The 20419-nt window shown below is 53.1% G+C and overlaps 2 protein-coding genes across 5 annotated transcripts in view; one reads left to right on the top strand and one right to left on the bottom strand.

Moving 5' to 3' along the window:
• DDB1 (damage specific DNA binding protein 1) overlaps positions 1 to 4399 on the bottom strand; it is a 36602-nt gene extending 32203 nt beyond the window's left edge. Inside the window, exons 1-4 of the mRNA XM_017878459.1 lie at positions 4095 to 4399; positions 2731 to 2879; positions 1128 to 1244; positions 533 to 754 (exon numbers count right to left, since the gene is read on the bottom strand). Of these exons, the coding sequence (XP_017733948.1) occupies positions 533 to 754; positions 1128 to 1244; positions 2731 to 2879; positions 4095 to 4155 (549 nt within the window). The 5' untranslated portion in view covers positions 4156 to 4399. The remainder of the gene's footprint in view (positions 1 to 532; positions 755 to 1127; positions 1245 to 2730; positions 2880 to 4094) is intronic.
• Positions 4400 to 4407: 8 nt separating this feature from the next.
• Positions 4408 to 19106, top strand: TKFC (triokinase and FMN cyclase). 4 transcript variants are annotated; one of them, XM_017878462.1, is made up of 19 exons: positions 4431 to 4516; positions 5561 to 5642; positions 5813 to 5924; positions 9175 to 9364; positions 10286 to 10396; positions 10474 to 10655; positions 12872 to 12950; positions 13259 to 13348; positions 13899 to 13933; positions 14012 to 14096; positions 14193 to 14282; positions 15083 to 15199; positions 15594 to 15713; positions 15874 to 16011; positions 16980 to 17086; positions 17182 to 17285; positions 17430 to 17463; positions 17576 to 17665; positions 18070 to 18641. In XM_017878462.1, exons 3-19 carry the CDS (start codon positions 5922 to 5924, stop codon positions 18220 to 18222), a joined length of 1728 nt encoding a protein of 575 aa, XP_017733951.1. In that variant the 5' UTR covers positions 4431 to 4516; positions 5561 to 5642; positions 5813 to 5921; the 3' UTR covers positions 18223 to 18641. The 4 variants fall into 4 exon arrangements, with proteins under 4 accessions (XP_017733950.1, XP_017733952.1, XP_017733953.1 ...); XM_017878461.1 differs by lacking the exon at positions 5561 to 5642 and having other exon boundaries at positions 4408 to 4516; XM_017878463.1 differs by lacking the exons at positions 5561 to 5642; positions 15594 to 15713 and having other exon boundaries at positions 4426 to 4516; positions 18070 to 19106.
• Positions 19107 to 20419: the final 1313 nt, after the last annotated feature.

Here is a 20419-nt window from a genome sequence, read left to right as displayed (position 1 = left end):
CAGGGAGAATGGCATAAACCCGGGGGCGGAGCTTGCAGTGAGCTGAGATCCGGCCACTGCACTCCAAGCCTGGGTGACCAGAGCGAGACTCCGTCTCAAAAAAAAAAAAAAAAAAAACACATAAGATCTCCAAAGGCATCACCAAGACAATTTCTCTTTACTTAATATAAAGGCCAAGATCTAGATAATTTCTCGACAGCTAAGTTTTAATAATCCCCTAGCACTCCAGTAAGAGAATCAAAGTATAAACTAGGTCATCCTGTGAAATCTCCCAAGGCCCACAACCAGAGTGTAATCTCAGGATTAAAACCTGCTACAAGCCCCAGAGAGCTTGCTGCCTCCACAATAAGCACTACTGCACTCAAGAAGCAACAAAAGTCTGACCCATATTAATTGTGTTGTTCAAAACATTTCAGGACAAACACAGTAAACGTTTCTCTCTAGCCTACCAAACCCAGACATTCCAGTTAGCAAAAACAACTCCTATCACATCAGCTTCACAGTTTCTCCCCCTCTCCTCCCGATCCAGTACCTGGTAGACAAAGCAAATAGTAGGTGCTTGGCAACCATATAGGAACTTGACATCAATGACATGCAGCTCCTCCAGGCGGATGTTAAAGGCCTTGAGTTCTTTATTATCGCGATCTAGTGGAATAACCTTGAAAAGGCCATCATAGAGACGCAGGCCAATCATCCGGCACTCAGGGTCAATGATGCCAATAATGCCGGTCTCCGAGGGGCGGCCAATGCGGTCCTGAGAAACAAAATTGGGATTAGGGAAGAACCTCAACATCCACAGAGCAACAGAGGACACTGGGCACCACTTGCAAACAAAACTTTAGGAGAGGTAGTAAAACTAATGGATCTATTTGATAGGCCAAATAGTTGGAGCCCCAATGTCAGTGCATGTCTTTTTCATGAAACACTGAATCTCAATGAATTACTGCTCTGTCCCTTGGGCCTTGAGTGAACTACAGGAGTCTTTTCTCCAAAAAGCTCAAACCCATAGTGTCTTCTCCTCACTTCTCTGATCGAATAGCGAGCTGCCCCCAGCATTTTAATTTTTTTCCATGAATCATGACAGTCCTACTTAGAAAACTTTTGTCGGCCTAAAGCAGCCACCTCACCTGGACATTGCCATGGGCTCGTGTAATGATGTCAATGCTCTCGCCACTCTGCTTATACTCCAGGATGCAGGCATTATACTTCGCTGTCAAGATAAACAGCAGATCCTTGCTCTCCCCCTGGAAACCAATGTTATGCTATCAAAAGAGATTCTTTTAAAACAGGAACAACCTGTCCAGTCTTTAAGCACACCAAATTCTTTAAGAATTTTCCAAATTCTTCTCTCCCTAAAGAGAAAATACATGGTGAGCTTGTAACCCACATTAGGTACACATACACCCTAAGGGCATGTACAAAAGCCAGAACTGAAGCTGGTAAACATCTATTTCTCACTTTCATTATTCTCCATCTCTCTGTTCTATATACAAAGTCTTCATCTATTTCAATCTCAAGCTAATCTCAATAATCCCGTTCAAATTCTGAAAGATGAATGTAATGCCTCCTCCACTCCTCTCCAAGTATTTGAAGAAAGAGAAAAAAAATGTGGGAATAACAACGTAAGCTAAAATGGATCAACAAAGTCTTACTTATTTTACACAGACTCCAAAAAATTACTGTTTTGTTCAAAGGGTTATAATTAAAATTTTGAACCCACTGCTTTCTTGCCAGATTCAGTTAAGACATCATAAAGGAATGTAGTGGTGATTTGGGTGAATACATTTGCACTAAAATAATAAAAATACTGATGGTAATTTTTTGTTGTTGTTGTTGTTTGGTTCTTTTTTTTTTTTTTTTTGAGATGGAGTCTCGCTCTGTCACCCAGGCTGGAGTGCAATGGGCACCATCTCTGCTCACTGCAACTTCCGCCTCCTGGGTTCAAGCAATTCTCGTGCCTCAGCTTGCCAAGTAGCTGGGATTACAGGCGCATGCCACCACACCTGGCTAACTTTTGTATTTTTAGTAGAGACAGGGTTTCACCATGTTGGCCAGGCTGGTCTCGAACTCTTGACCTCAGGTGATCCACCCACCTTGGCCTCCCAAAGTGCTGGGGTTACAGGCGTGAGCCACCACATCCAGCCTGGTAACTGTTAACATAACTTTAAATACTTGCTATATGATAGGCCCTGTGTTACTGAATCATTTCATCTTCACAATAACCCAGGGAACTTGATCTGAAAGGTGCCTTAAGTGACACCTAAAGTCAGAATTAACAAGGAATGAAGCCAGGACTGCCCCACTCTGTAGCCTATCCTCTGAAACAAACTGCTTTAATCTCTGTCTCCTAAAGAAGCCAACTTCATAAATGTTTCCTAATAAATCTCTCCTTTTACTTCTAGAAAGCTTGGTCAAGAGTACATACTGAAATTTGCCATCCAAAGAGAGAAAAAAGAGAAGAGAGTTTCTCTCCTAAGGTATATTCCACCCATCTCAAGAATTCGCAAAACAACGTAACACAGCCCAGGCACGGTGGCGCATGCCTACAATCCCTCAGCTACTTTACTCCAGAGGCTGAAGCGGAGGGATTGCTTGAGCCCAGGAGTTCAAGACATCCTGGGCAACACTGCGAGACACTCGTTTCAAAGGAAATAAATAAACAAAAATAACATAAAACAACCTACAACCAACAGTTCTCCCTCCACTGCTTGTCCCAACTGCAACACTTACCTTGGGCCTGAAAAGCTCCATGACCGCAATCTTCCCGTACATGCCCACCTCTTTGACGGGCCGAAGCCCCTCGGCAGTGACCACATAGATCTCTAATCTCGTGTTTTTGGCAATCAACAGGTTTAAGTCTTCGGCTGAAGTAAAGTGTCCTGAAAGAACAGACCCTCTAACTTTTGAACTCAGGGGAAGGGCCTCCCATCCCTTCAAAATAATCCTATCACTTATGTCTAAATACCTCCAAAATTCTCATTTACTTCACATACTTCTCCAACTCCCTCCAGGTACTCCCCTTATCATCATACCCAGCACCTCAAAGAGTCTCAGTTCACGCATTCAACAAACCTACTTTCTTAATCAGACTAAGAAAACTGGACTGGACCTAAGAGCCGTGTCCTCCAACTGACAATGACTGCGTAATCCCTTCTCATGGCTCTCGTCCCTCAAATTTTACTCTTCCTATTACAGTTACAGTGGCAGGCTCTAATTGAGAATGCCGGAGAAAGTGTTCATTTCTTCCAGTCTTCATCTAAAGTCTCACAAAACTTTCATCTGACAGACCAAGTCAAATGAAAAGTCCCAGAGCTTTACATGAAAACACTGTTTTGTCCACACCCCCTGCCCTCCTGGTAGTCTACCAATACCCCCACCCACACTCAGCTACCTCCAACTCTGAAAAACAGTTTTGTTTTGGAATCGTGATTAGGGTGTATATAAACATGCAAGCTTGGGGTCTGCATATTCAGCTGAGAATGTGGGTTAAGAGGACTCTTCCCGGTTCTGGACTTCGGTGTCCTTAAGAGTCCAAGCGCATCGTCAATAAGGAAAACCCAGCACTGGGCCAGGCAAACCAAACCCTCTTCTCCAGCACGGCCCTCATGTAAACAACTGCCCCAGGCAAAGGGGTTAGCCTGAAGAGGGCTCCTCTCCCTCTGTGGGATAATGCGGGCATTCCTCACATCCCTCCACCTCCTAGGGCCCCCAGACTTCCCCACAGGAAAATCCTGACCCCAAAGTCGCCATTACCACCTCCCTTTTTCCCGGCCACAGGAGGCCAATCTTCCGGCCCAAACAACACCGCACAGCCAACTCACACTCCTCTGTCTCATTGGGCCCGCCCTGTCCTCGAGGCCAAGTGACCTCCCCAGGACGAAAGGGGACCCTTGAGAGCGGCTTCCAACCCCCAAAAAGCGCGTACTGGGACGGCTCTTTCGAGGTCGCGGGGTTGGGGAGGTTCCTCGGCCGCCAGGGCCTTCCATTAGCCGGGCCGACTCCTGCCCGGCCGCCCCGGGGGCCGCGGGCCTCCCTAGGCCGCGGCTCCCCCCAGCTCCCTCCCTCGCCGGGGTCTCCGGCCCCGGCAGCCTCACCGGTCACGCAGCCGTTCACGGCGGTGGGCTTCTGGGCCGTTACCACGTAGTTGTACGACATGTCGAGGCTTAGAGCGGCCCGTCGGGACGCGAGCGCGACACTAGAGAGACGGACACAAGCGAAGAGACAGGTGGCCCCCAACAGCGCGCAGCGAACTCCACTGCCGCTGCCTCCGCCCCAGAGACACGTTGCAGGCCAGAGCGGCCGGGGCGCGGGGCATCACGGGACGGCCTCACCTGGCCTCTTGGAGGACTCCCGAAGCCCGAGGCCGCCAACCGAAGGAGGCCCCGCCCCCGGAGGCGCCGCCTCGCCTCTTTCCGCCAGCGCCCGCAGGACCCGGATGAGAGCGCACCACTGGGGGTCCCCGGGAAGTCGTGGAGCCTGCGGAGGTGGCGGTTGCGGCTGTGAGCTGGCGGGGGAGGTGCGCCAGTGTCCACGGAGCTCTCCCGCGGACTCCCCACCCCGTTCCGCGCCCTTTGCCCTTCCCCGCATCCAGTCCTCCTCCTTCCGTTGCTCCAGGAGCCCTCGGGGCTGTTCCTCCTTTTGGAACGGGAAGGACTGCGGAGGCCTAGAGAGGGAAGGGAGACGACCGCTATTCGTGCACATCCCAGACTAGAACCTTGCCTGCCTTCCTTTCACTCTCTCAGTTCCTCCAGATCCGGCTGGTGCCCTCGCCTGACGTTAGAACGACCACCGGCTCACCTCCTCCCTTTTGCGCGTTAATACTTCAGACTTAGAAGGGCCCCCTGGTCTGCTTGCCCAACGTGATTGGTGCCTCTATTACTCTACAAATTCGAACCTCAAACATAAAACCAACATTTCTCCCGTAGGGAACCTTAATGAGCCAGGAGGGCAGTCAGCCCTGCAGCCTCCAGGGTGCCCCACATCCAACAGGCTCCTCGGGAACAAAAGGAGAAGCACGTGGCTTGGCACACTCGCAGAATGCCAGAGAGGAGCCAACCCCCATTTTACAGATGGGGAAGCTAAGGCTTAGGGAGGAATTGGTTTACCTAAGACCCTCCCCCAACCCCAAGTAGGCGGAGGCAGAGCTATGTTGACTCTTCCTGTTGTGCACCCACACAGAGGCCAACACGCAGCTGAACCAGGCTGAACTGAGGAAAGCTAGAACGTCATCGTGGTTTATGTCTTACCTTTCCCACAGCAGAGACTCTGCCTGACTTTGGAGACATGGAATTATCAGTAGTAAACACACATTCCTGGTAGAAAAACTAGACAGGGATTTAGATCCTGGCTCTTACCTGTATGACCTTGGACAAGTCCCTAGAGCTCTCTGAGTCTGTTTCCCAGAAGTAAAATGGGTCACAAACCTGGCTAGCTCCACCCATTCCCTGCCCTTTTGGTGCCAAGGACAGTGAGGGCAAGCGTGTGAAGAGCTTCGTTAACTTTTTCACTGCATGTGATGCCCGTGTAAAAGATAGTTATTCTGAGGATCATTGTTCTTTAGTGATGAAGTGGGTGCTGTTCCTGGCATAAAGGGAGCCCTGTGCTTGACATGGATTGATCTGTCTTCTGGCAGCCAAATGCAGGTGTGAACCTTGGTCAACCCCACACTCTTCTCCATCCATAGCCCATGTACTAGAGTTTGGACTTGGACCGAAGTCTGGGGCAGCTCCCTAATTACTAGGGCGCTGAAGCTTGATTGTGCCAGTCGGCCGTGAGTGCCTTCTGCAGCTTATATCATTACCCACTCCTGCAGATGCTGCTGCTGCCTCCACTGTACTCAGACCCAGGTAGCACAGGATTGTCCATCCTCCAGCAGCTCAGTGCAACGGTGTGAACTCAGCCTGTTTCAGAGCCTCCCCACCATGGTGAGTCATACAGGGCCGGGGCAGGGGAATGGCAGCATGGTCTCAAAGCAAGATCCCGGCCTTGGGCATGCTAGAGCTCCTTACACCTTGACTGAGAGATGCTACTACCTCCTGAGGCTCACGGGTGAAGAGAGAGGGTCATCCTCTCTCCCAGGGCCTGATCCCTGCTTTTCTTCATTTCCTGGAGGCCACTGGTCCCAGCCAGGCCTGGGGCTGCAGCCTCTTGAGTCCCTTCAGAGCCGTTGTGCCCCCTATCTGGGTCTTGCATTCAAAGTGAAACAGTAACAGTTACCTGCTCTGTAATAGATACTGTACCGGTCACAGAAGGAACCATGAAGAATGATCATGTGACTGTTCCTAACCTTGGGGCTTATGTGGGCCGGTCTGGAGCTGGGATCTACAGTGTGGGAGGCTGGCCATGTCCTTGGGCTTTGCTCCAGGCCCACTGATTTGAATCAAAACAAGCCTTGAACATATCTGGTTTCAAATTTCAGCCTGCCACTGACCAGCTGCATCACCTTTTGCAGAAGATTTGACCTCTTTGAGCCTCTTTTTCTTCATCTGCATTACAAGGCAAATTAAGGCCTACCTCTAGTGGTTGTGTGGTGTTGATCAAGCAGAGTCCTGGAGGCCTCACTTGACTTCCTTTCCTTTTCCATCCTCTCAGGCCACTGAAACCAGGGATAGCACTGGTCCCTAAACCCTCCTCTGGCTCTGGCAGAGGGATTGTTGAAAATCTCAGGCAAGACAGATTATCAAGATGGGGAGCAGGCCACTTTCTTGGAGGGTAGTGGTGCTGGAGGCTGGGCTTGGAGTGAGGCCAACTCACAACTTCATTGTATGTTCCAGTCCCTGATAGGCTCTGAGAGCCACAAGCCCATGCCCTTTCTAGGGCAACCTCTGTCACCCTCCACCTCCCTCCAGCCCCTCAAGAAAGCAGCATAATATGGCCAAAAGGGAACCAGCTTTGGAGCCAGGCAGACCTGGACACCTGCTGGCTGTGTGACCTCGGGCAAAATCGTTTATCGGGCAAAATCGTTTAACTGTGCCTCAGTTGCCTCACTGGGCTCATCTTTCCTCCATAGGGTTGTTGGGAAGTTTGTTTTTTTTGTTTGTTTGTTTGTTTGTTTTGAGATGGAGTTTTGCTCTTGTTGCCCAGGCTGGAGTGCAATGGTGCAGTCTCGGCTCACCGCAACCTCTGCCTCCCAGGTTCAAGTGATTCTCCTGCCTCAGCCTCCCGAGTTGCTGGAATCACAGGCATGCACCACCATGCCCAGCTAACTTTGTATTTTTAGTAGAAATGGGGTTTCTCCATGTTGGTCAGGCTGGTCTTGAACTCCCAACCTCAGGTAATCCACCCACCTCGGCCTTCCAAAGTGCTGGGATTACAGGCATGAGCCACCACACCCGGCTTGTTGGGAAGATTAAATGAGACATGCTCAAAAACACTTAGAACTGAGCCTGGCGCTTAGTCACTGCTCGGCAAATGGAACCAATCTTATTCTTCTTCTTGCTCCCTACAGACCTAGGCGACTCTGAAGCAGGTGGTTTAGCCCTGGCCCTGGCTGGATGCAGGACAGGTTGGCAGGGAGGCAGCAGAGCCAAATTTTGTACAAAGGAGCTGGTGCTAGCCGGGTCAGGAAGAAGCCACAGCCAGAAGTTCACCTTGCCAGGACCTGGCTCAGCTGCAGGTTCCCACTGGGCCACCAGGTGGCGGTGGGAGCCCAGCCCTCTGAGTCCAGGTTGCGCCCCAGTCTCTGTCTTCAGGACAAAACCAGGGGCTGCAGCCCTTGTTCAGCCCTTGTTCAGGCTTTTCACAGCCTGTTCGAAAAAGGGAGTCGCTTCCTGTGATTGAGTTTCCACTATATCACGGGCGTATACTCTGTTCTGGTAAATGCCTATTTTACAGAGGAAGAATTATAGCTCCCAACAATGATGTTATCTTCCCTGAGTTCCTGCAGCTAATCAGAGGCAGAAGTGGGATTTGAACCCAAGTCCCTGTAACAGCAGAGCTCAAGCCACGCTCCATTCTGGCCCCCATGCTACTCACTCCTATCTGCACCCCGTATCCACTCAGTCAAGCCTGGCGGTGCTGCTCTGCAACCCTCCACCAGCCTGCCCACAATCCCTCCTGAGGCTGCCTGTGGCCAGCCCTCTCCTCCTTACCCCTCCCTGCTGGTCAACCATGCTTCCTGGCACCACCACACTATTCACTCTTCCAGGCCTTGGCTTATGCTCCCCCTCTGCCTGGAAGAGCCTCCCTTTTCCCTCCCCCCATGCCTCCTGCGCCCTTTTGCCTACCCCGATCCTGCTTATCCTTCACAGAGACCTCCAGGCCCCTCAGGAGGCTGTGGCCCCTCCTCCATGCTCCCATGGTGCACGTGCACTCCTCGCGTAGCAGTGCCCACCACATATGGTTGTGACCTCTGCTGTGTTTCCCCTGAGGGCAGGAACAGCGTTGTTATCTCTTTTTTTATTTCTGAGATGGAGTCTCACTCTGTCACCCAGGCTGGAGTGCAGTGGCACGATGACAGCTCACTGCAGCCATGACCTCCCAGGTTCAAGCGATCCTCCCACCTCAGCATTCCCAGTAGTGGGACTCTAGGCATGCACCACTATGCCTGGATCATTTTTCATATTTTTTGTAGAGATGGAGTCTCATGTTGCCTAGGCCAGTCTCAAAGTCTTGGGCTCAAGCGATCTGCCTGCCTCAGCCTCCCAAAGTGCTGGGATTACAGGCATGAGCCACTGCACCTGGGCCGTTATCTCTACACACTGTCTAGCGCTGGGCCTGGCATGCCAAGAGGCTGGGGAAATGTTTGTCCCACATTGGAGCACCAGGGAGCACCGGTGGCTGTGAAACCTGCTCAGCTCCTCCCCCAGCATTGGAGCCTCAGCCTGGGGCTTTTCTTCCTTTTGCAGAAGAAGGTGTTGGGCCCCAGTTTTATTAAAATATTTTACACTGCAGACAGCAACTCCCCCATTTTCTTTGTATTGCAGCCATTTTTTCGAATAAATTGAAGGTATGGTGCAAGACACTTCATAAATTAGGTACTGAATAGAAAGTCACACATTATTGAAAACTCACAGAAATATCCACCTAAGATGTCGCCCAACTCAAGCAAGTCCTGCGCTCCTGGAGTTCCTAGGTGGATGTGGGAGAGGGGTCTACACCACAGCAGTGTGGCTGGGCAGGATGGAGGGGTCTGTGCTGACCACATTCTGACATCTTCTCACTCCTCCCCTGCAGACCTCCAAGAAGCTGGTGAACTCGGTGGCTGGCTGTGCTGATGACGCCCTTGCTGGCCTGGTGGCCTGCAACCCCAACCTGCAGCTCCTGCAGGGCCACCGCGTGGCCCTCCGTTCTGACCTGGACAGCCTCAAGGGCCGGGTGGCACTGCTGTCGGGTGGGGGCTCTGGCCATGAGCCTGCCCATGCTGGTGAGTACCCTGGGGTGGGGCAGGGGGTACTGGTGGAGTGGACAGGGCCTCCTGTGAGATCCTCAGTGCTGCCATGAGGTGCAGGACAGACCCCAGCCCAGAGTCAGGAACTGGGGCCGATTCCCACTCTCCCACTCCCTCTGGCTGGGATCAGGGGCCCATCACAGCCTCTCTGAATCTGTTTCTACATCTACAAAACTATGAAGTTGGGCCAAACAATCCCTCAAGTCCTTCTGGCTCTGAGAGTCGGTGATTCCATGAATCTTCTGGACCCTCCAGGCCCAGCAGACCCACCCCCTCTTCCATGAAGGCTTCCTGACTCTTCCAGCCTAGAGTAGCACCCCTCTTCTGAATTCCCACCTGCCGTGCCCCACACGTGGAGCCAGGGACGCGAACTCTCCTTGAGGGCTGCTGGAGGGCAGGGACTAGGATGCATATCATTTGTCCCCTTCCTGTCTTCCTTCAGCAAAATCCATTCATTCGGCAAACACTCATGAGCCCATTGTGTACCTGGCACTGTACTGGGCACTAGGGATACAGCAATGAACCAGACAGGCAAGGTCCCTGCCCTCGTGGAGCTTTTATTCTACTTAGGGGAGATAGACAATAGCCAGGTAAACACGAAAGTAAATGAGATCATTTCAGAGGGTGCTAAGTGACTTAGTACAGACAGTAAAACAGGGCAGAGGAACAGTGAGTCCCTGGGGAGGGAGTTGGTGACTGCTTCAGGCTCGAGGTCGCAGAAGGCCTCTCTACGGTGCCTCCTAGGAAGGAGTCAGCCATTTGAAGACCTGGGGGATCTCTGAGCACCAAGCACACAGTAGGGCTCACCAAACCATGACCCCCCAGAGCGTGGGAAGCCCCAGTGACTATAGGCGTGAGTCCCACCTGGCATGCTCACTCCACCCCTTCCACCTCCAGGTTTCATAGGGAAGGGGATGCTGACCGGGGTCGTCGCAGGAGCCGTGTTCACCTCCCCAGCAGTGGGCAGCATCCTGGCAGCCATCAGGGCAGTGGCCCAGGCCGGCACAGGTAAGCCTGGCATGCAGGAGGGGCTGCGGCGGGGAGGGCACAGTAAGCGCGCTGAGCCCTGCCGGCTGCTCCCGCAGTGGGGACCCTCCTCATCGTAAAGAACTACACTGGGGATCGGCTCAACTTCGGCCTGGCCCGGGAGCAGGCCCAGACTGAAGGCATCCCGGTGGAGATGGTGGTGATCGGGGATGACAGCGCCTTCACCGTCCTGAAGAAGGCAGGCCGGCGGGGGCTGTGTGGCACGGTGCTTATACACAAGGTGGGCTTCCACCGGAGACGCAGAGACTGGCCAGCCCCTTTCAGCCTTCCCTTGCCTGGCAGCACCCTATAACTGGACCTTTCCAGCCCTTCCCCAAGAAGCTGCTTCTTTTTCTCCAGTGTTCCCTGATCTCAGAAGGCCCCGCCATCCCCTCAGCTACCTAAGCCCAGATATAGGCATTTTCCCAGACTCGTCCCCTTCTCTTCTCCACACCCAATCAGTTGCCCAGTTCTGGCACTTCTACTCCCAAATGTATATAACACACATTCTCCTCAGACCCCGCCCTCCTGCTTTGCCTTGGTTCGGGGGTCATCTGCTCATGCCTGATGGCTGCAGCCACCTCCTCACTGGGCTCCCCTGCCTGCTTCCTGCCTTCTGGCCTTGCTCATCCATTCTTCACACTACTGCCAGTGGTGTCTTTTTAAAATGTGTATCTGGGTCGGGCGCGGTGGCTCAAGCCTGTAATCGCAGCACTTTGGGAGGCCGAGACAGGTGGATCACGAGGTCAGGAGATCGAGACCATCCTGGCTAACACGGTGAAACCCCGTCTCTACTAAAAAAAATATAAAAAACTAGCCAGGCAAGGTGGCGGACGCCTGTAGTCCCAGCTACTCGGGAGGCTGAGGCAGGAGAATGGCGTGAACCCGGGAGGCAGAGCTTGCAGTGAGCTGAGATCCAGCCACTGCACTCCAGCCTGGGCGGCAGAGCCAGACTCTGTCTCAAAAAAAAAAAAAAAAAAATGTGTATCTGACTAGGTTAATCCACTGAAAGCCTTTTTGGGTCCTTGGAATCAACACAAGCCCTCACCCCAGCTCCCTGACTCCCCACCTTCATCTCCTATCATCCCTGCCTTCCTCTTTTTAAATTTTCTTTTATTTATTTATCATGCCCATTTTTCCCAGTTGCACATTTATATCTTTGATAGAGTACAACAGCTCTGCAGTTTCCATCTTAGTAACCTCATTGTGGGCTGTTTTCTACATTATTGCCTAAGAGAGTATCTGTGAAGCATCTCTGAGGGACACAGTTGGTACCTGTCTATCTATCCAACTAGGCAGATAGGTAGATAGAGAGATAGATATAGATATAAATATAAATAGAGATAGAGACTGTTTAAAAGCTTTATTATTTATTTATTTTTTTATTTATTTTTCTTTTGAGACAGAGTCTTACTCTGTTGCCCAGGTTGGAATGCAGTGGCGCAATCTTGGCTCACTGCAGTCTCCGCCGCCCAGGTTTAAGCGATTCTCCTTCCTCAGCCTCCCCAGTAGCTGGGATTACAGGCGCCTGCCACTACGCCCGGCTAATTTTCGTATTTTTAGTAGAGATGGGGTTTTACCATGTTGGCCAGGCTGGTCTCGAACTCCTGACCTCAAATGATCTGCCCTCCTCGGCCCCCCAAAGTGCTGGGATGACGAGCGTGAGCCACTGTGCCCGGCCATCGTTGCCTTCCTCTTATGGTCCATTCATGCCGTCTCCTGTACCTGCCAGGCTGTGGATCATCTCTGGCTTTGCTTATGCGGTGTCTGTGGCCTGGAGAATTCTTTCCTTGTCCAGCCTCCTTTTGGCCTGGCTAACTCCTACCATTCTGCAGAGGCCCAGCTCTGATGTCTCCCCACCTGGAAGGCTCTCCCTGATCTACATCCTCCCACTATCCTGAGCTGGCTGGCAGCCCCTCCTAGTGTAATTGTAATTACCACCTCACATAAATTTTCCATCTGTGTGTCTGCTTCCCTACCCTCTCTCCAGGCTGTGAGTTCTTGAAGGTGGGGATTGTGACTTCATTGCCTTTTTTCCTTTTCAGCATATACTAGATGCTTGGTAAAAATTGGCTGGCTGGATGGATGGATAGATGGGTAAAGTGACCCACAATAGCAAGGCTATGGGAGAGAGAACTCTGGAACTCTAGAGTTGGGAAACTGGCCACCCACTGGCTGTGTGACATTGGACAAGTCACCTCCCCTCTCTGGGTCCATTTCCCCATTTGTAAAGTCTCTTCTGACTCCAACAGACTAGAATTCTTAAAGATCTCTGGCAGGTACAATGTGAATGGCAGGAGTTTGCTCTTCTGCCCTAAATGTGATGGGCCAGGTTGACTGTGGAAATCCTAAGAGGTTCCCCCTTCCCAACAAGAAACTCACCCCCTGCCTGTCTTCTACCCCACGTGGTACAGTGATACCTGCCCCGCTGGGGCTTTTAACTCTGTGTGGCTGCAGGTGGCAGGTGCTCTGGCCGAGGCAGGTGTGGGGCTGGAGGAGATCACAAAGCAGGTGAACATGGTCGCCAAGGCCATGGGTGAGTGCCAGCCTGGGAGTTGGGGAGGAGAGTGGGGAAGGTTGGGACAGCCCTGGGACAAGGAGCAGGTTCCTGTTGGCTGTCTAGCGGTGCTCCCCGGGTTATTTCCCAGGGGTCTAGGGAAGGTATCCCTGGGGGAGCTCCTGGGGACTGGTGGCCTTGGGTACCATGGCTGAGTGGAGAGTCCGGCAGGCTTTCTCAGAGAAGAGGGTGTCTGTGGGCAGGACTTCTGAGATGCTGCTGCCGCCCTTCCTGATGCCCAGTGCTGAGAGTAGAACAGTCATCCCTTCATGCCTTGTTTCTCATAGGTACCCTGGGGGTGAGCTTATCCTCCTGCAGCGTCCCTGGTTCCAAACCCACCTTCGAGCTCTCAGCCGATGAGGTGGAGCTGGGCCTGGGTAAGCTTGTGGCCACCCATCCCAGCCCTGCCTGCCCCTTAGCCCTGGACTTTGCCCACCTTGTATACCCTGAGAGCCATCAACCTGGTCCTCTCCCCAGGTGGTCTTAGCATTTTTATCTGGGCATTTGAGGCCCAGCCTGGCCCAACCTGCCTGATTCCTACCTGCTTTGCCATCTATACCCAGGGCTCTGGCCATGTGGAGCTCTGTACGCTGCCCACCTCCTTGACTTTGCCTACCATTCCCAGGTCCTCCTGTCCCTGCCAGAATACACCCTTCTTTCAAGGGCTCTTCAAAGATCACCTGGCTGCAAAGCTTTCTGCTTCCTCCCCTGTGCTTCCACCTTGACTACCTCTAATTAAAGCTATCTCCACCACCAAGCCACGAGCTCCCAGAGAACAGAGAGCATGTTTTTCATTATTCTGTCCATTTCCATCCCCGACTCCCGCCCACTTACTGTGTGAGTCCAGCACTGTGTGGGCCCTTGATAAAAACGATGAGCAAATCCCCAGGCCCTGAGTGGGTCAGCAGTGACCACATCTATCCACAGGGATCCACGGGGAAGCTGGTGTGCGCCGGATAAAGGTAAGTGGTCACCCTGGCACAGGCCACCCTAAGGCCAAGGCGTCCCAGATGCAGCTCATTCCTGGCTCCCTGTGACAGATGGCAACTGCTGATGAGATTGTGAAACTCATGCTCGACCACATGACAGACACCACCAATGCGTCCCATGTGCCTGTGCAGCCCGGTGGGTAGCCTCTCGCCCACGTCTCCCAACCCTTCCTACACCTCTGGGCAGGAGACGCCCAGAGGGTCTCACCTGGGGTGTCATGTCTACCCACAGGCTCTTCAGTTGTGATGATGGTCAACAACCTGGGTGGCCTGTCATTCCTGGAACTGGGCATCATAGCCGATGCTGCCGTTCGCTCCCTGGGTGAGCCATGCATTGGGAAGGGGAGCCTGCAGCCCTCTGGAAAGGGCTGAGGGAGGGCCTTGTGATGGCAGAGAACACGGACTGTGCGTCAGATAAGCCTGAGTTAAATCGTCTCTCTGCCACCTCATTGCCGGATACCTTGAGCTTCTGTTTGTTTTGTTTTTTTTTTTTTTTTTTGAGACGGAGTCTCGCTCTGTCACCCAGGCTGGAGTGCAGTGGCCGGATCTCACTGCAAGCTCCGCCTCCCGGGTTCACGCCATTCTCCTGCCTCAGCCTCCCGAGTAGCTGGGACTACAGACGCCCGCCACCTCGCCCGGCTAGTTTTTTTGTATTTTTTAGTAGAGACGGGGTTTCACCGTGTTCGCCAAGATGGTCTCGATCTCCTGACCTCGTGATCTGCCTGTGTCGGCCTCCCAAAGTGCTGGGATTACAGGCTTGAGCCACCGCGCCCGGCCTGTTTGTTGTCTGGTCTGCAAATTGGGGGTAATAATAATGGTACCTGCGTTATACCGTTGTTGTGAGGATTAAGTGAGATTAAACATATGTAAGACACTCAACACAGCACCCAGCACCTGGCACAAACTGAGTAAATGAGACCTGTCATTATCTGCCGTGAAGTAGGGGACACCTCCAGGGAACATGGTCATTTGTGGGGTTGAGGGATGCCTGCCAGGAGGAAATCAGGCCATCCCCGTCCTGACCTCAGTGCCCAGCTTCCAAGGTCCTTGCTTTTCTGTTGTTTTGTTTCTTTCCCTGATGCCCATTTTTCCCTTCTGGACCGCCATGCTGTGGTATTGCAGAGGGCCGCGGGGTGAAGATTGCCCGTGCCCTGGTGGGCACCTTCATGTCAGCACTGGAGATGCCTGGCATTTCTCTCACCCTCCTGCTGGTGGATGAGCCTCTCCTGAAACTGATAGGTGAGACTGGGAACCTGGGGTCACCCAAGCCAGGGCTCCTTGTAGCTGGAAGGAGCCAGGGAGACTTGGAGACTCCATCAGGGCTGACCGTGACAATCAGGGCTCTGCAGCCTGTGAAGAAGGACCTTTCTGGGCTTCTCCCGCCTTCTCCAGCTGTCACTGGTACTAGGAGGAGTTGGTATTAGGATCCTCCTCAGATAGGCCTGACCCTTTCCCCAGGGACCCTCTCTCCATACCCCTGTACACAGTAGGCACTCAGTCCATGCTTGTTGAGGTGGACTCCCTCCAGGGCTGCTGAGGGAGCCAGTCCACCAGGGCCAGGATGGGGGGTCCAAGCCCTGCTGAATCCCTGGCTGGACAGCCATGTCTAAGAGAGTTATCTTGCTGCTCTTAGATGCTGAAACCACTGCAGTAGCCTGGCCTAACGTGGCCGCAGTCTCCATTACTGGGAGAAAGCGGAACCGGGTAGCCCCTGCCGAGCCCCAGGAGGCCCTTGATTCCACTGCTGTAGGAGGTACCAACTCCTGCCTCTGGGGAAGGGACAGGCTTCCCAAAGGATGCAGGGGTATGCGGTGGGGTGGGTAGGGGCCCTGGCACCCACATCTCCCACCCCAGTCAAGTGTGGTTGTGAGAAGGGCCTGGTGGACCTGTTCTTCACCATCCTCCCTTTCTAGGCTCAGCCTCAAAGCGGATGGCGCTGGTGCTGGAACGGGTGTGCAGCACCCTCCTGGGCCTGGAGGAACAGCTGAATGCCCTGGACCGGGCTGCTGGCGATGGCGACTGTGGCACCACCCACAGCCGTGCGGCCAGAGGTTGGTGCCAGGGACTTTTCCAAGTTAGGTCATCCACAAAACCCTAGCCCCCCTTCCACCTGTTGCCTTGAAGACAGGGACTTTTTTTTTTTTTTAAGAAGGAGTCTTACTCTGTCACTGGGCCGGAGTGTGCAATGGCGTGATCTCGGCTCCCTGCAGCCTCCGTCCCGCCGGGTTCAAGCGATTCTCCTGCTTCAGTCTCCCGACTGAGATTACAGGCGTGCGCAAACACGCCTGGCTAACTTTTGTGTTTTTAGTGGAGGCAGGGTTCACTATGTTGGCCAGGCTGGTCTCTAACTCCTGACCTCAAGCCATCGCTCACCTTGGCCTCCCAAAGTGCTGGGATTACAGCATAAGCCACTGCACCTGGCCGACAGTGACCTTCTTAACAGCACAAATGTACGAGGTTATTATCTTAGAATTAAATGAAATCCTTCACAGTGAATAACTTACAACTCAAGCAAAACTTATTCTGTTGTTCTTATTTTTCTCAGTTTACCCAGACCAGTGAAAAGCTCTTAACTGTCCAGCATCATTCATTTGAGAAAAAGGTATTTGGTGTCTGCCATGGGGCAGGCACTGCTCTCAACTGTGGATACAGTAGTGAACAGAGCAGACAGAAATCACTGCCCTCATGGCTTATGTTCTGGGTGGAAGACAGTCAACAAGATAAATCAGTAAAACACAGAGGATGTTAGCACAAAGGGCTAAGGAGAAAAAACCAAGCCAGGAAGCGGAGTACACAGTGTCAGGTGGAGGGGCTTCGAGGCAGGCTTCACCTCCCCAGGCCCCTTTGGGTTATACAGTCCAGCCCCTCTCTAGACTGCACACTGAATGTGGAAAGGGATCTTGGGAAGCCTTCATTTCACCTCCCTGTCAGCCTTTTCCAGCCGTCATTGGTGCTGGCTGGAAGTCTGGCAGATGGCGGGAGGGTCTCTGAATTCCTCCCCGTCTCTCTGTGCCTGCAGCAATCCGCGAGTGGCTAAAGGAGGGCCCACCCCCTGCCAGCCCTGCCCAGCTGCTCTCCAAGTTGTCTGTCCTGCTCCTGGAGAAAATGGGAGGCTCATCTGGAGCGGTGGGTGCCTGGGGGCTGAAGGGCTGACAGGGAGGTGGCTGGGCCGGCTGGGGTCCAGGCCAGCACCACATGCTCAATGTTCTCATCCTCCCCAGCTCTATGGCCTGTTCCTGACTGCGGCTGCCCAGCCCCTCAAGGTCAAGACCAGCCTCCCAGCCTGGTCTGCTGCCATGGATGCCGGCCTGGAAGCCATGCAGAAGTGAGCCGGAGCCTTGTGCATCAGACCAGGGGTGGGCTGGGGGAGGTGGTTGGTGACATCTGCCCCCCGCCAGGCCCTAGCCCCACCCTCAGAGTGATTCTCTTGGTTCCCTATAGTGAGCCTCTTTCATTCTCTCCCTGCTAGGTATGGAAAGGCTGCCCCAGGGGACAGGACTATGGTGTGTACTCAGGCTGTGGCCCCAGACCTTTCTCCTTTTGAGCCTGTAAGCCCTAAAGAGCACCCTCAGTTGCAGGGCCTGTGCTCAGCCCCCTTTCCCTCACGTTATCCAGCTGGATTCTCTGTGGGCAGCAGGACAGGAGCTCCAAGCCTGGAAGAGCCCAGGAGCTGATCTGTTGCAAGTCCTGACCAAAGCAGTCAAGGTGAGTGAGGCTGGGCCCAGCCACCCAGGGAGACAGGCTTCTAGCTACCAGACTCCTGTCTCCATGTGACCCTGAGCAAGTTAATAACCTTCCTGGATCACAGTTTCCTTTTCTGTACAATGGAAATGAGCACCTCTCTCAGAAGGTGGTTATGTGGCTAAGGAAACATGTAGAGCCCCGCACACTGCCTGGGATGTGACAGGGCCTCAGTGAATGGTGACCCTTTTCCCTGCTGGAAGTAGATGAGAGGTAACTTTCCATTTGGTGACAGAGCAGAGGGTGCTGGCAGAGCCAGGGCAAGAGCGTGCAGGGCCAGGCTGCACGGCAGAGACGTTCTGTCCATGGCAGGAAGGAGGAGGCCTGATGGCCTGCCCTTGAACCTGCTCCCACACCCCATCCCCCAGAGTGCCGAAGCTGCAGCAGAGGCCACCAAGAATATGGAAGCTGGAGCCGGAAGAGCCAGTTATATCAGCTCAGCACGGCTGGAGCAGCCAGACCCCGGGGCAGTGGCAGCTGCTGCCATCCTCCGGGCCATCCTGGAGGTCTTGCAGAGCTAGGGTGTGTGACTGCCTCCCTTGGCCTCAGCTCCTCTCACTGCTGTGCTGAGGTGGCCTTTGTCACTTCTTTCTGCCTTCCAACCGTCACCTTCCCCTGGCCTGGCTCCATTGGCCCACTCTCTAAGTTGAGCAGGAAGTCCTCCACCAAGCTTCCAGAACTACAGACAGCACCCAGAGCGAGCTGGAGTGGGTCCCCGTGACTCTCCAGCATGCCCTTTCCCTTTGTGAGAGGGTGGAGTCGCTGGGTCACGCCCTCCCCTGCCAGTTCTGGGCTTCAGAGATAAGGCATTTTCCTTGTGCAGCCTTTATTTGGCAATCCTAATTTGGTTTTAAGACTCCCTGTGAAATGTCTTCTGCACCTTAATCCCAATGAGCATAGAAAAGAAAGTTAATAAACTATAATACATGGAAGCAAGAAAGCCACTGCCTCCTCTGAGGGACCTTTTCCCGTGCATGTAAACAAAGGGGCCCACAGCCCTGGCTGCAGGCATCATGACCCATCTTCTACCAGGCAGATCTTTATTACCTGAGCCCCTAAATCAGTGTCTCCTCAGCTGGGCTGCTTCCACTGAGACCCCCGACCTGTCCCTTTTCCAGTACACACACTTGATTCGTGTAAGAATGGTAGAAAGGCTTTTCTCAGCATCGAATTAACAATTCAGTGGCTCCTCATGAGTCAAATGGGCATTTGGGACACCAGAAGGAAAATAAATCATCATAGTCTAAGGTTCAGTTGTAGATCAGAAAATGCAGCCAGGCCGGGCATGGTGGCTCACACCTGCAATACTAGCACTTTGGGATCCCTTACACTCAGGAGTTCAAGACCAGCCTGGGCAACATGGTGAAACCCTGGCTCTACCAAAAAATACAAAATTAGCCAGGCATGGTAGTGTGTGCCTGTAGTCCTAACTTCCTGGGAGGCTGAGTTGGGAGGATGGCTTGGGCCCAGGAGGTCGAGGCTGCAGTGAGCCATGATCATGCCACTATACTCCAGCCTGGGCAACAAAGCAAGGGGAGGGGAGGGGAGAGGAGGGCTGTGGCCAAGCCAGCCCCTACGTCTCTTTCTAGAGCAATCACTGATGGCACCAGGGTGAGCAGGGGCATTCTGTGCATGTGGAGACCAATAGCACATGCCTGGCACGCATGTAGGGTAGGGAGTGGTTAAAGGCACTGGCTGTTGACTCATACACATGATCTGAAATCTGGTTCTGCTTTAACCTGGTTACATGAGCTAAGGCCTATTTTTTAGTCCCTTGGGATCTGTAAAATCAGAATGGTACCCACCTCACGGGGATATGAAGGGATTCCAATGAACTGATGAAGATGAAGCCCAGCACAGTCCAAGTGCTCACTCACTGGGAGTTATCACAAGGGTTGGGCCCCCAGCCCCTCCCAGGTCATCTGCTCCACCACTAGCTGGTAGGAAACAGCCTCCTGCACCCCCCAACCCCCGTCACCTACTTCGCCCAAATTGGCCGTAGGCTCCCCCAGTGCCTGGGCTTCTCTACCCAGGGTCCTGTCTGTTGGCTGCACCATATGTCCCTGACCACAAGGCATCCTGCACAGGGGTGTGTGCCCAGCAGCTGCAAAGGAGGCTGGCCTCAGACAGTGGCATGTGGATCCCAGCTCTGTCACTTCCTGGCTGGGTGACCTCAACCTAGTCACTTAACCTTTTTGAGTCTTGTTTTCTCAGATTATGAAATAGGAAAAATTTCCTTCCTCGCAAGATAAGCAAGTGCCATTAGCAATTAAGGATATCCGCACATAAATGAGCTGCATGTGAATCCACACATGCCATTCCATGAAGACAGAGGATCATGTGGATCTCTGGTGCCTTCCGGTTGGCCCCTCCCTAGGTCTGTGAGGGTCAGACCTGTCCTGAGGCTTTTACACATTGGCCCAGAACTCATTTAACCACAGCATCATTTCATCAGAGGGCTGTTATTAGAGACTGAATGTTTGTGTTCCCCCGCACTTTCCTGTGTTGAAAGGCTCACCCGCACTATGGTAGTGTTAGGACGTGGGGCCTTTGGGAGATGGTTGGGTTATGAGGGTGGAGCCCCAGAGAGCCCTCACGCCCTTTCCACCATGTGAAGTTATGGTGTGAAGACGGTCTCTGAGGAAGCTGGCCCTTGCCACACACCACATTTGCCAGTGCCTTGATCTCGGATGTCTATAGCCTACAGAACTGAGAGAA

Source organism: Rhinopithecus bieti, unplaced genomic scaffold (assembly GCF_001698545.2).
Source record: "Rhinopithecus bieti isolate Rb0 unplaced genomic scaffold, ASM169854v2 scaffold_11488, whole genome shotgun sequence".
NCBI lineage: Eukaryota > Metazoa > Chordata > Mammalia > Primates > Cercopithecidae > Rhinopithecus > Rhinopithecus bieti.
Note: the sequence above shows the minus strand (reverse complement) of the source record. Positions and strands in the feature narration are given on the sequence as shown.